This window comes from Juglans regia, chromosome 13 (genome assembly GCF_001411555.2).
Source record: "Juglans regia cultivar Chandler chromosome 13, Walnut 2.0, whole genome shotgun sequence".
Taxonomy (NCBI): Eukaryota; Viridiplantae; Streptophyta; class Magnoliopsida; order Fagales; family Juglandaceae; genus Juglans; species Juglans regia.
The window spans coordinates 6,130,073-6,142,904 of NC_049913.1; the positions used below are offsets into that span (position 1 = coordinate 6,130,073).

Below are 12,832 nucleotides of genomic sequence, written 5' to 3' on the forward strand. Positions count from 1 at the left end.
AAGAGAAAGAGAATCAAGAGAAGAAGAGGGAGGGGAGGAGATAATTAAACCCTAAATCCAAACATCACCATTTAATTTACTTAAGTGAAATGACGTTGTTATACATAATATATATTATAGAATAACGCTATTATTCCTCCTCAATTTGTTCCTTATTTTGACCGTTCATGTATTTAATTTTTTTTCTTAATAGTTAAGTAAATGACTATTAGTGTATTTGTATTTTTTTATTTTTTAAAAATATTTAAACATGTTCAAAAAATGTTTGAATTGAAAGCAAAAAAAAAAGTACAATTTGCACTAAGCGGCAGTGCTGCAGCACAATAAGCGGTCATCTACATATGGCAGAGTAGCACCGCTCTATATTATATTGACTAGTTTGACGGTTTGAATTTGGTTCAAATCGGGACCAAACCGGTCAATATCGTTTTTAACTATTGTCTATTGTCGGTGGATTGATTCTCCAACAATTTCGGCCGATGCCATGCTCCGGCGGCGGTTCTCGGCGACAGTCAGTTTTTATAATTTATATTAGCCCTAATCCAGAGCAAACACTTTTATAAAGATTATACGTTACAAACTACAAAGCCGAAGGCCCAAAACAGACGAATATCGCCACGCTTCCTTTCTGACCAGGCCATCTACACTCGATATCTCCACCGTCCACTCATTCCATTAAAACTCCACCACACGATCCAATCACATTTCCCTACCTATAAAAATAACCCCCTTTCGCTTCGCTGCCAACGAACGCAACCTAACGGCCAGCGAGAGACAGGAAATCTACAGCGAGAGAGAGAAGCAAGGCATAGGAAGAACAGCTATGGCGGCAACAGTGTCTCCTTGGGCCAAGCCCGGTGCCTGGGCACTTGACTCCGAGCAACACGAGGCCGAGCTTCACCAACTACAACAGAACGAAAACCAGCCCATCTCCGGAATTCCAACCGAGCCTCTCGCCGATTTTCCGTCCCTGTCCGCCGCGGCCACCTCCAAGTCGAAGAAGAAGAAGAGCCAGACCATCTCCCTCGCTGAGTTCACAGCCAAGCCAACTCAGCCGAGCTATCAACAACAACCTCAGGGACTCACCCCCGAGGAGTTCCTGGCTCTCCCTACTGGTCCGCGTGAGCGCTCCGCCGAGGAGCTCGACCGCAACCGACTCGGCGGCGGATTCAGATCCTACGGCTCAAACGACTCTTCCAATTCTCGGTGGGGTTCATCTAGGGTTTCTGATGAGCCCCGCAGAAATGGTTCGTTTAATAGGGACAGGGAATCTGCGCCTTCGCGGGCCGACGAGATTGACAATTGGGCAGCGGAGAAGAAGTCGACCGTTGGTAGTAACGGTTTTGAGAGGAGGGAGAGAGGTGGAGGGTTTTTCAATTCGCAATCTCGAGCGGATGATACGGACAATTGGGGATCGAATAAGGCCTTTGTGCCGTCGGCGGACGGACGGAGATCTGGCGGGGAAAGAAAGGTGGGATTCGCATCCGATGGTGGTGCTGATTCGGATAATTGGGCGAAGAACAAGAAAGAGGTGAGTAGTGTAGGAGGGGCTGGGACTGAAAGGCCCAGGCTTAATTTGCAGCCGAGGACTCTGCCTGTGAGTAATGGGGACAAGCAAGAGGCGGCGGGGATCGTTTCAAAGCCCTCACGGGGTTCAAATCCGTTTGGGGAGGCAAGGCCGAGGGAGGATGTTCTGGCAGAGAAAGGGAAGGATTGGAAGAAGATTGACGAGCAGCTGGAGGCCACGAAGATGAAGGAGGTGGCAGAGAAGGCGGACGGGTCTTCCTCGTTTGGAAAGAGAGGTTTTGGGCTTGGCAACGTTCGGGCAGCGGGGGTGGAGGATAATCGAACTTGGAGGAGACCAGAATCGGTTGAAAGTCGCCCTCAGAGGTTTGTTTCAGTCAGCTATCTTACTGGTCTATTCACTGAATTGCAAAAAAAAAAAAAAAAGCTTGCTATTTGGTTTCTTGATGTGGATGGACTATGTTTTTCACTGGGAGCTGTTTACTATTTTTTTTGTTAGATTAAGATTATTTTATTGCTCAGTTGGCATGAGGAACTAATTTGGTATCTGTCATTCCGTTTATTGGTTTCGTATTCACTCATATTGCTGGCTTTGTATTACTTTACCCATTTGCTCGTTCTCCGTTACTATGTTTCTTTGTTATCTTTTGCTCATTATAACTGGTAGGAGTTTCAGTGGAGTACTTGGATAACATATTTTCTCACGACTGTGCCAAGGTGGTTCATTTTAAACTTGTTCTAGTGACAACGATTTGGTTTCTGGATACAGCCCTAGGCAACCACGAACGGATCCTAGGGTTTTGGTGAACCAAAGTGAGTCGAGAGATAAGATACTCTATTTGGTGCACAAAATGGTGTCGTTTGTCTTTGTGATTTGATTATTCCTAACCTCAATCTCTCATCTACCGTATTTGACATTTTTGCAAATTGATTATTCCTGCTGCCACTTTGATGTTGGTGATTGATTTCCAGTATCAACAGTTGGGATCCATTTATATTGTAAAGTCATTCCTTATCCCCCTTCCCCCCACCAAACACACTAACAGACTCACAAAAAGAGCAAGAATCTATTTCAGGCTAAACTTTGGCTCTTATTCTTGCATCTGCTCTCTTAGGTATGCATGGTATGAATTTCATTGAACCCATTGACCGTGCAAATGGTTATATTTCACTACTGCTTGTCGTCTATAACCTATATGGGTCCCACATGAGGTACACAAGCATGAATTGTGTAGATCTTTGTGGTACAGATGGCAAATGTTCTAGGCTATATGGTCCCCATAGTAATATGGAAAAACAAGTCTCTTCATTGCTTTCAACATATCAATTCATCTTTGGAGCTGCTGCCGGTCTTTTCTTTGTGCATTGCTCTGGTCAAGATGGGTGCTTTTCTTTTCAGTTAACGATGTGTGTTTTTGGCTCTTTGGTAATTGTGTTAATAGTGATTGTTACATTTATACACACATGCCTACGGAGTTGAGATTGTGTTCAAATTTCAGCTGAATTGGGACTTATATTTGTAGGACCTTAGAGCTTCATATTTTTTTTTAAAAGCAAGGTGTATTATTTATAAAAATTAGGAAATATTACAAGGGTGGTTCTTTTCCACTGTGAAAGAAGAGGAGGGGGGGGGGGGGTGGCGGCAAATAAAAGGGTGTGATTCCTATCCATGTAGGGGATGTGGTCCATTTTGCTAGGTCGCAAGTTCCAGTCAAGGTTTGCTTCTAGGATGGCGTAGATTGTGTTGATGATGGGTGCAATTTACCATCCTAACTCTGTAGAGGCCTGATAAAGTTCCTTATGAACGATTTTTGAGTCTCCTTCAATGATGATCTGTCTGCTATGTAGGTTGGTTTTTGTATACACTAAAAGGTTTGTAGTGTCATGTCATCATTCTGAAAATTGCAGATTGATGTGTAATCATTTTCTGATTTGAAGCTAAAGGAAAAAAGGTCTTGGACAACCGTCGTTGCAATACCTATGCAAATATGCAATATTTCTTGCTTTTACAGCTATTTTTCTTTTCCAAAAGAAAAATTATTCTCATCAGCCACTATTCACCACCCTACATCCCATACCTTATGAAAAACACCCATACACCTTATGAAAAAGATATAGGTATGGGGTGTGAGAGTGAATGGTAGTAAATCCCTTTCCAAAAACATAATTTATTAAGTGGCAGACATATTACTACTTTTGAAGTATGTAAGTTAAGATTTGAAACCCACCCATGGGTAGCCCAAGTGGTAAGGGCGAAGTTGTGTGCATGTGCCCCATCAGGTTTGATTCTCCCTGAGATCTAACTGCGATTTAAGTGGGAGACCATAGTGGTGGGTTGCTGTGCTAGTCTTCCCGGGAGTTTATGTTCCATGGGTGAGTCCTAAGGACGCTGCTGTGGGATGGTTCTCCTGTCATAAAAAATAAAAATAAAAATAAAAGAGTTAAGATTTGAACAACTATTTTTGCAATTAGTTTGTTTAACTAAATGATTATTTTTTTTTTCTTTTCCTTGCAGTGCTGAGAAAATTGAGAACATTCCTGGTGAAGAAAAATCAGGAGAGCTTATATGCTGCGATGCTGAAATTTAAAAAAGGCGTTGAAAATGCCAGAAGTTCTTGGTTAATGGGAGGGCTTGTTTTCTTAAATTTTTTTATTCAGTTTTGTTATTGTCTAGTTTTTAGGGGTGTTCTGCAATGAATGTCATTACCGTTGAACGGTTTGAAGACAATTTTGGTAGGCTTTAAGGTAGTGAGGCTAGTTCGGCCTATAATTTGTAGTACGTGTTGCAACTCAGCCATTTTAGTTATTCTCATTATTGTTACAATATTTGAGTTGTTCTTCTTTAGTGGCAATGTCTCTTGTTTTGAGACGGTGGCCGAATAAATTGAGATATATACGTTTTAACTGAGTTTGAGCATTACTGTATTTTTAAGAAATTGGCCATTTTCTTTGCTATGAGGTACTCTGTGGGAGAAGTTACTGTGGTACAATATTTCTTCGATGTTTCACAGATGGCAAAGTTATGCTAACAATGCCTTGTTCGTTTGCTTTTTTTCTTCCTAATTATCTCTCAGATTATGCTGACGATGTCTTAGGTTTGTTATAATAACATTCAGTTGTCAGATAGCTGCTCGTGGTACTTCGGATCCGCTGCTTTGCAAGACCTCCAATTCTATGGGCCGACAGTTTGGGTTGTGGGAACTCCCAACTTTTTTTTTCAAACAAGAAATGGATCCAGTTTATTTCGTAGATGCTAAAAGAAAATTATGAAAGTATTCTAATTAACTTCAATACACAATAATTAATAGGGCTGATCAAGTCAAGGAAATCTGCAAATGTAAGATGAATCAAAATTAAGAACCAAGGAGCTATAGCTGACTGTTACAAAGACAACATCTTAACTATGTGGAAGTACTTGGATTGGAAAACAAAATTTACCAAGGTTCTGAACTTCTGAGATGTTGCAGTCCACCATTGGGTTTTGTCAAGTTAAACATTGCTGAGTGTAGTTTGGAAATCCTGGTGCATGTGGTGGTGGAGGAGTAGTTTGTGATTCTAGAGGGGGAATCTTGGGTGGTTTGATGGCTTATTATGGAAGCGGTACCAACACAATGGCTGAGACAAAGGCATTGCTTGATGGTCTGCGAATATGTAATATGCTGCAGCAGTCTATTGAAACTGATTCCCAATTGTTGGTTAACTGGTGGAATGGACAGGGTGATGTTCATTGGGCTGTGCAAGAAGACTGGGAGAGAATTGCTTACATTGCAAAGGAGTTGAACATAGTAGTTGAAATACATATATAGAGAAATAAACCAAGTTGCTGATTTCCTTGTCAAAGAAGGTGTCAAGGGACGTAACGACAGATTTTGAGCTGACCCCAAAGGAGATAACAGGCTTGTTGGGACTAGATAGGATAGGATTGCCGGTAATACGTTGGTATGACTTGGATCTGGCTAGGCATTTTCGGAAGCCTTTTGTTCTTTCTTAGGGGATTAGCAAATGTAGTTAAGGTGTTCAAGATGCAGCAGATTGATGAAGTTAGGCTGGAGAAACTGCGGGGAGGGGCACAAGAACGGCTAATGCAAGTAAGGGAAGGTCAGGTCCACCTCATACTAGCGGAGAAGAAGGCAACTTACAAGCGCTTTTCCAAAACTGAGATTACTTTTAGGAACAAAGTTAAAAGAAGCCGTAATTTTGGTCTCTAATATCCAAATTCCAAGATAGAACATGGTCTACTCTGAGTTATAAAAGGAGTGTTTTTGGATGGTTATTAACTTTGGGAATTTGACCTTTGGACGTGGATAAACAATGTATGATATCCCAAAATGGCGATGAGTACTACAGATATGAGACCCAAAAAAAAAAAAGAAGGCCTTGAGTTGCTGCTATTGTTTTAACCAGCAATCTCAAACCTTTTCTTCTTCTTCTTGTTGTTGTTTTTTTTTTTTTTTAAATGGAATGGAGGACTTTCTTTTTTCAAGGATGGTAGAGAGATGAGGACTCAATTGATCTTGAATATCTTTCATTAAAGAGGGATGCAAATACCATCAGGCTTCAACGCCATTGGCATGGATAGAGAAACGCCAAACTTATCTCGGATGCCGACTTTTGTTTACAACAAGGGCACGAGGAAGGTCCAGCAAATAAATTACTACTAGTATCTCTGTCAAGAAGGAAAAAAAAAGAACTAAACACAAGCATGTGCAATGCAGTTGAAAAGAAAAAAGAAGAGGTTATGGGGGGAAAGGATTGTTTGTCTGGCCCGGCCTGGATTTGCAGATGAGACCATATCTTTCATCTCTATATCTTTCATCAATGCTTCCCGCTACTTGGACGGCCAACTAATACCCTCCCACCGCTAAAAAGCTCAAACCACAACGGGTACAGATCAGCTGCCCACGTCTAGAACTTCTGAAAATAAGCACTCCCCCGACTTGAAGGGAGTTAGGTGAGAAACTTTACCCCATCCCCCCATCTGATCTCTTTCATACGAGTATGTCTGCTGACATTATTAACTGAGCATGGCTGGCGCCTGTCATGTGACAAATATGGTCTACAAAGTAGTGAGAAATTTTTTAAAGGTTTCACACTCTACCAAGGCATTCACAGATTTGTACTAATTAACTCTAGGGGTCCCTAATCCATCGGTCCATTATAGAAAGAAATAACACACTTGGTGGTCACAACAGTAAGAGTTTTGCATGTATAGGACCTTAATTAGAAGCGTGTTTGGTTGGTGGTTCTGAGGTGGTGCAAACACTCCCGTGGCCCAGGCCACCCCGAACACCACCACAGGGTGGCCCGGGCCACCCTCAATGGCTACTGGAGTGGACGAGGAGTCTATAATTAGACTTCAACTTTTACTTGGTGTGCATTTTGGTGTTGTGAAAAATTAAAATTGAGATAGTAATATTGCTTGAACCGTTTCGCTTGCTTGCAGGAACTTGCGGGTCATAGGTTTGACGCTTTAAATGGGAAAGGAGGAAACAAAAATCATGGACAATGACAACCAAAATCTAAAATCGTTGTGACATAGCTCTCCGACTTGCAATAGACAAACCTACTTTACTACCTCCAAAATTATTGACATGATCGCATCGACATGTATCCATGGCATCATCTCAACAAGATCATCTTCCCGACAATATTAAAATATGGGTAATGATACGGAGACCGATGATGAACCGATGAAACCTACTTGACGGATAACAAATGCACATTTTTTTTAAAAAAAAAATTTCCTTTTTATTTCAATCATTTTTTATATATCTTTAAACATTTTAAAAAAATTTAAAAAAATATTAATTTACTAATAGTTACTTCTTTAAAAGTAAAAATAATAAAAAAAAAATTTAATCAGTCACTTTTATCGGTAACTTTTACCGATTCAAGTAGCATTTTCCAAAAAATATCTATATGGGAATCTAACCCAATCGAGGAGGGACAGTCTTAAACAGACCTTGAGCCTTATAGGAGATAATCCTGTTCTGAGTCCTTGGAACCCAAATGGAGGGGACTAATGTGAATCCCAAAAAAACCAATTGAAAAGGAACAATTTCAAATGAGCCAGAAGCGTGATAAGGAGGAGCTCTGGGCTCGACTCTGCGTACCAATATATGATTGTGCTTTGTGCCACCGTATTATTTCCTTCACTGTGTCTATGTTTTGTAACTTACAGAACATCAACGTCGATAATTTATGTAGGCGAGGCTAACACTACCAACATTCTTAAATGAAGTTCCGTAATGGTAGAATTTAGTTTAGCCTCATAAAAAGTTCTCTATTTTCTTTCCCACTGGTCATAAATATTGGCAGTTGAGAGTTGAATATAAGCATCTATCACACACTACTACTACTCTTTATTAACTTCTGACTGTTGTGGGTGTTGGTCACGTTTTGATAACACCAATCCCTTCTCCTTTTCATTCGATCTTTTGCTTTGGTTGTCTCCTTGCGCAGCTTCCATTTTCATGGATTTGCGAGAGAAACTCCTTTTTACGGGTTTCTTCATTCTTGCTGCAGCCATTGATGGAGCAAGGGCAGATACTATGGTCACTGGCAGTGTCTTCTGTGACCAATGCAAAGATGGCCAGAGATCCCTCTTTGATTACCCCATTTATGGTGAGATCCACAACCACGTACGGACTGCATTATTCATTTTTGCGTTTCTTCTTCTTTGGTAATTTACCCAGATATTCTCGCATATTATACTACAAATCTCCAATGTTCGGCAGTGAATTTCCTCCACATACCCTTTTTCAGTTCGACTAAGCAACAATCATGAATGGTATATACTAGGGCATGCTTGTCATTAATTACATGTGATTTATGAGCTTTAAGGCGTTTTGGACCTTTCGTGATTGGGTCCCAATCTTGGAAATGTGTCGTAACCCTTCAATAAAATATGATTTCCTGCGGAAAAATTCCAGTGCCAAGTACCAATTAGGCCAATAAATGAAGATGGGAGGGCTATTGGGCTGATGCTTGGCAAATTGATGCACGCTCGTGAAGAATAATTTTTTTTTAGTGTGAAAGCCTTTTTTTTTTTTTTTTTACTGTTAGATCACCATGATTTGTTCAAAAAATTATTAACTCACATGCGACAAGCGGTACTTTAACACTAATGATAGTTTGCTTCCTGCAGGAATTAAAGTTACAATCTCCTGTGCTGACAGTGAAGGGGAGGTCACAATGTCAAGGGAAGAGACTACAAATTGGTTGGGAAACTATGTAATGAAGTTTGATGGTGCCCCGGACTTAAGCGGTTGTTATGCCCAGGTTTCAGGCAGTAGTAGTGGACAAGCTACAGTGGATTGTGGTGCAGCTGCTGGTCCTGCTCAATATCTTAGACTTGTGTTTAGGATGTTTGACATGGAGATGTATGCTGTGGATCCTTTGCTTGCTCAGCCTGCTCAGCCCATGTCATTCTGCCCAAGGTCAGCAAACCCGGTACCGCCCTCACCGGTAACACCAGCTGTAAGGCCTCCTCCACCTTTCAGGCTTCCACCTATGCCTGGACTGCCGCCACTTCCTTCATTGCCACCCCTGCCTCCAATGCCACCAATGCCATTCTTGGAAGCTTCGGCTTGTCCACATGAGTAAGTTGGAATTTGGATCACATCAAGGCTAATTGATTGGTTAGGCAGTAGGATGTTGCACTAAACCACTCTAGTACCTGTCATTGTTATTCTCGTCTCACGCGTTGAGTTCAAGATTTGAATTCTTGGAACACTTTTTTCCGATTCGATTTATAAATCTTCACCTGTCCCCATCACTATTTTAATGCTCTGTGACGTTCCTGCCTCATTTTCCCTCAGCTATCTGATGTCTGAACACCAACTGAGCCAAGACTTTATGCCCAAGGGTTTTGGTCTAGGTTTCTTGCCCTCCTGCACGCCATTGAACTAACACGAGCGTCAGGCTTCCAAGGGCAAGAGTAGCTGCACGTGCCTGTGATGCACATGTGTAAGCATCCCATATATATATCGCCATTGCTAGTGTCATTTTTCCTACAAGTCATGTGATATATGGAATGGGCATTCACAAAAAGAACCCACAAATTAATCCATCCCTCACTTTACAGCTTCACGAGGAACTTGTCACAATTGTTTTTATGAGTTGTCCTAGAAATTGCTCCTGCCCAAGAGTTTGTTCTTCATAATGACGAGAGTTTTTTTTTCTCCCATTTTATGAAGTTATGACTCTCTAAAAGTTGTTCCAACATACATGCGATATCTGTGAAAAAAAACATATTTCTTTTCGAAGTTAATTAGCTGTAATTTCCTTCACCTCTGAATAGGATCAAAATGTTGCATGCTTGTTAACTCATTATAGTGGTTTTTGTGGTTCCCCAGAAGCTGGACAAGTCCGGAGTACAGATGCTACTGGAGGGCTGTGAACCCGGACACAAAGGTTGCTGTTGTTTTCGGTTTGCTCGCAGGTAGAAGATATGGGACAGACGTGACATTGTGGCAAGGCCTGCAAGGGAGAGGAGAGGCGTATAGGGCTCTTCTTAGGGAAGGAGTCACTGCTTTTCTTAACTCTTACAACAGTCTTCAATTTCCTTACAATACAATTGGTGTAGTCCAACGCATGAACTTGGCCTTGATGGGATCTCCTCGAAATGTCCTTCTCACTGCTCTGCGATTCACCAGAGCCAATTCTGGTTATGGCAATGTCACCTGCAATTTCACCCCTTGCAAGTGATGATCAGTCCTCACTATTATATATTATGTGATTTTTATTTCTGTAATTTGGGCTTTTCGAGTCGGAAGATTCTTGATATTTATTGCGAATAATTACTATTATTTTCCTTAATGTCTTATGAATCACCGTTGTTGTGAGTACTACTGCTGAGTATGAGATTCAGCAGTTGAATTAATCAGTCAAGTCACAGACAAACACTACAAAAAACAGAAAACCAATATATATATATATATATATAGAATCACAATCACATGAATCAACGGTCATCGGCAACTCCTAGGGTATCTGTAACACCCAGAACCAGGATCAAGATTAAGCTAATTTCGGGTTTTATAAAATTTTTCTTTTGGGTTAATATGTATGAAAAACTCATTTGAAATTTAACAAGTAATTTTGAAGTATCTTACTGGCTCAAAAATTATTTTGGTGGTATATGAATTTTTATTTGAACTTGATAATTAGGATAAATTTTTTTATCAAACCCAATGAGAATTGGCTCGAAAATTTTATGGGATAAGCTGAATTATTTTTAAAAGTTGAGTCTCATAATTCACGGGATGGCCCAAACCACGTACGTCCAAAACCCAAGCAGTGAGAACCAATTTCAGACTCCACGCACATGCACGTCTCCATGGCATGCACCTTTCTCCCTTCCCTTTCTCCTTTAGGGTTTTCAATTTTCTATATTTATACACAAAGTTACAAATCCACTTTCTGCAGACCCATACATGAACTGCCGCACCCTTCCTCCACGTTCAGAGAATAAAAAAAATATATATCAAAGCCTATGTCACACTCTCTTCTCCACGCCAACCCAACTGCAAGTCGCAACAACCTCCCACACCAAGCCTGCTTCACTTCACAGCAACCACCAGCTGCAACAAAGCCATCGAGAGACCATGCCCCAAACCGAAACTAGCCACTGCCCAAGCCCTCCTATCAATTGATCCCACTGCCGTAAACTACCAGAGAAGAGTTTTGCGCCCCATGCAAGCTGAAGGTAACATAGCCCTTCCTGTTCACAAACCACCGTGCACCAGGCCACCCCCACGAAGTCGTAGCATCAAGCTGCCGTAGTAGCCCACTTTTCTCCTCAACCCCACGTTCACCACCCCAATCGATGCACAGAAACCACCACAGTTTGAGCCCACGCATAGCAAGCCATTGTAGAAACCACCACTTAGTCTACTCGAGTTTTCCCAAAGCCCCGCCGTGCGCCCTTGCCTTCCATCGAGGCTCACCACGTTGAAACGACACCACCTTCACTCCCTTTCATAACAACCGCTGCCCCACTTTCAACCTTGCTTGTAAACACACAAAGAGCTGAATGCCCCTGTTTTAGCCCCATAAAAACAGCGCATCGCAGCCACCAAGCACGACGGACCGTAGCCCCTCATGGCGGCACCCTCACGGCCTTCCCTCAGCCATAGATGATGCCAAACCCTAGTCGTGCCCAACCACCCTCACCCAACACCAAACCGGTGCACGTGAAGCTTTTGAGCGTGGCAACGCCGTGAAAAAGCTCGCTTTCTCCCTAAGTCTCTCTCTCTTTCTCTCACATATTTTCATGTTCTACCACCATGGACAACCGCCGTCGCTCACCCACGTCGGAAGTTGACGAACAAAATCACGACCCACGTCGCATGGTTACTTTGTCTTAAGCCTTCTCCATTTCACTGGTTAATATACATTGATTGTTAAGCTCTTAGAAATTTAAATTTAGAGAAAACCTAGGGAGCGGTCCGGCTATGTGTGGTGGGGTGTATCTGGTCTATTGTGCTTTTTTCTACGTGTTACTGTCTCAATGGAGGGTTGATTTTCTCTCTATAATAGCCCGACCATTCCGCAGCACTTCTCTTAAATTTAATGTATGCACGTGCACAGTAAATGGTCATAGCATTTGGTAGCATATTCTCGTGATTAAATTAAGAGAAATTAGATGTTTTGAATGTGAGGATATGTTAGAGTTTAATCACATGATGATTTGGGAAAATTATGGAAAATCAAAGGATCTTGGGAAGCAATGATATTTTAGGGTTTCGAGGATCTTAGACATTAGAGAAGCATAGATCTTTAATATCTCGGGTTTTAATTACAAAGTACGTGTTCAATTGAAAATTTATTCAAGTTACGTAATTATTTTATATGTGACGATTGATATCTCTTTGGCACTGTTATAAGAAAATTCAGATAAATTAAAAGGTTAAGGTAAGCGAGGTTCCTATACTAGACTTTGCATAAAAAAAAAAAAAATTGAGGTTGATTTATGAAAATATGCATGTTTGTTTTTAAAAGAAACCTGAAAACAACCTCAGATATGTGTTTTGCCTACTCATGAAATCTGTATAAGAATGAAGTATTTCTGTTATGATTGATGTAGACATGAGTTTATTTTAACATTCTGTTTCTGAATTGCGAAAAAGAACGAATATGAGATCTAAAAAGGTTTACTTTGATCAAATGAAGATGTTTTAATTCTGTTATTTTGGAATATTTGAAATGATCTAAAGCTATTCGGTTCTCTATTTTGATACGATGTGTCATTTGAAAACCTTGACATAAATTCCTGATTATGTATATGATTATAATCTGGTTCTGA

The 12,832-nt window shown here is 41.0% G+C and overlaps 2 protein-coding genes across 2 annotated transcripts; both read left to right on the top strand.

Annotated features, from left to right (window-relative positions):
* Positions 1 to 723: 723 nt before the first annotated feature.
* Positions 724 to 4,460, top strand: LOC108993392 (eukaryotic translation initiation factor 4B3). Its single transcript, XM_018968292.2, has 2 exons — positions 724 to 1,890; positions 4,040 to 4,460. The coding sequence occupies exons 1-2, from the start codon at positions 824 to 826 to the stop codon at positions 4,110 to 4,112; spliced, it is 1,140 nt and encodes a 379-aa protein (XP_018823837.1). The 5' UTR covers positions 724 to 823; the 3' UTR covers positions 4,113 to 4,460.
* Positions 4,461 to 7,672: 3,212 nt separating this feature from the next.
* LOC108993322 lies at positions 7,673 to 10,447 on the top strand. The gene is made up of 3 exons (XM_018968205.2): positions 7,673 to 8,148; positions 8,672 to 9,125; positions 9,882 to 10,447. Exons 1-3 carry the CDS (start codon positions 7,998 to 8,000, stop codon positions 10,231 to 10,233), a joined length of 957 nt encoding a protein of 318 aa, XP_018823750.1. The 5' UTR covers positions 7,673 to 7,997; the 3' UTR covers positions 10,234 to 10,447.
* The last annotated feature ends 2,385 nt before the right edge of the window (positions 10,448 to 12,832 follow it).

What these genes read in the sequence shown, in the direction of transcription:
- LOC108993392 (XM_018968292.2), top strand. Translation starts at nt 824, where the DNA reads ATGGCGGCAACAGTGTCTCCTTGGGCCAAGCCCGGTGCCTGGGCACTT. An exon ending in GTTGAAAGTCGCCCTCAGAG is followed by an intron (nt 1,891 to 4,039) that starts GTTTGTTTCAGT and finishes TTTTCCTTGCAG; the next exon opens with TGCTGAGAAAATTGAGAACA.
- LOC108993322 (XM_018968205.2), top strand. Translation starts at nt 7,998, where the DNA reads ATGGATTTGCGAGAGAAACTCCTTTTTACGGGTTTCTTCATTCTTGCT. An exon ending in CTTTGATTACCCCATTTATG is followed by an intron (nt 8,149 to 8,671) that starts GTGAGATCCACA and finishes TGCTTCCTGCAG; the next exon opens with GAATTAAAGTTACAATCTCC. An exon ending in GCTTCGGCTTGTCCACATGA is followed by an intron (nt 9,126 to 9,881) that starts GTAAGTTGGAAT and finishes GTGGTTCCCCAG; the next exon opens with AAGCTGGACAAGTCCGGAGT.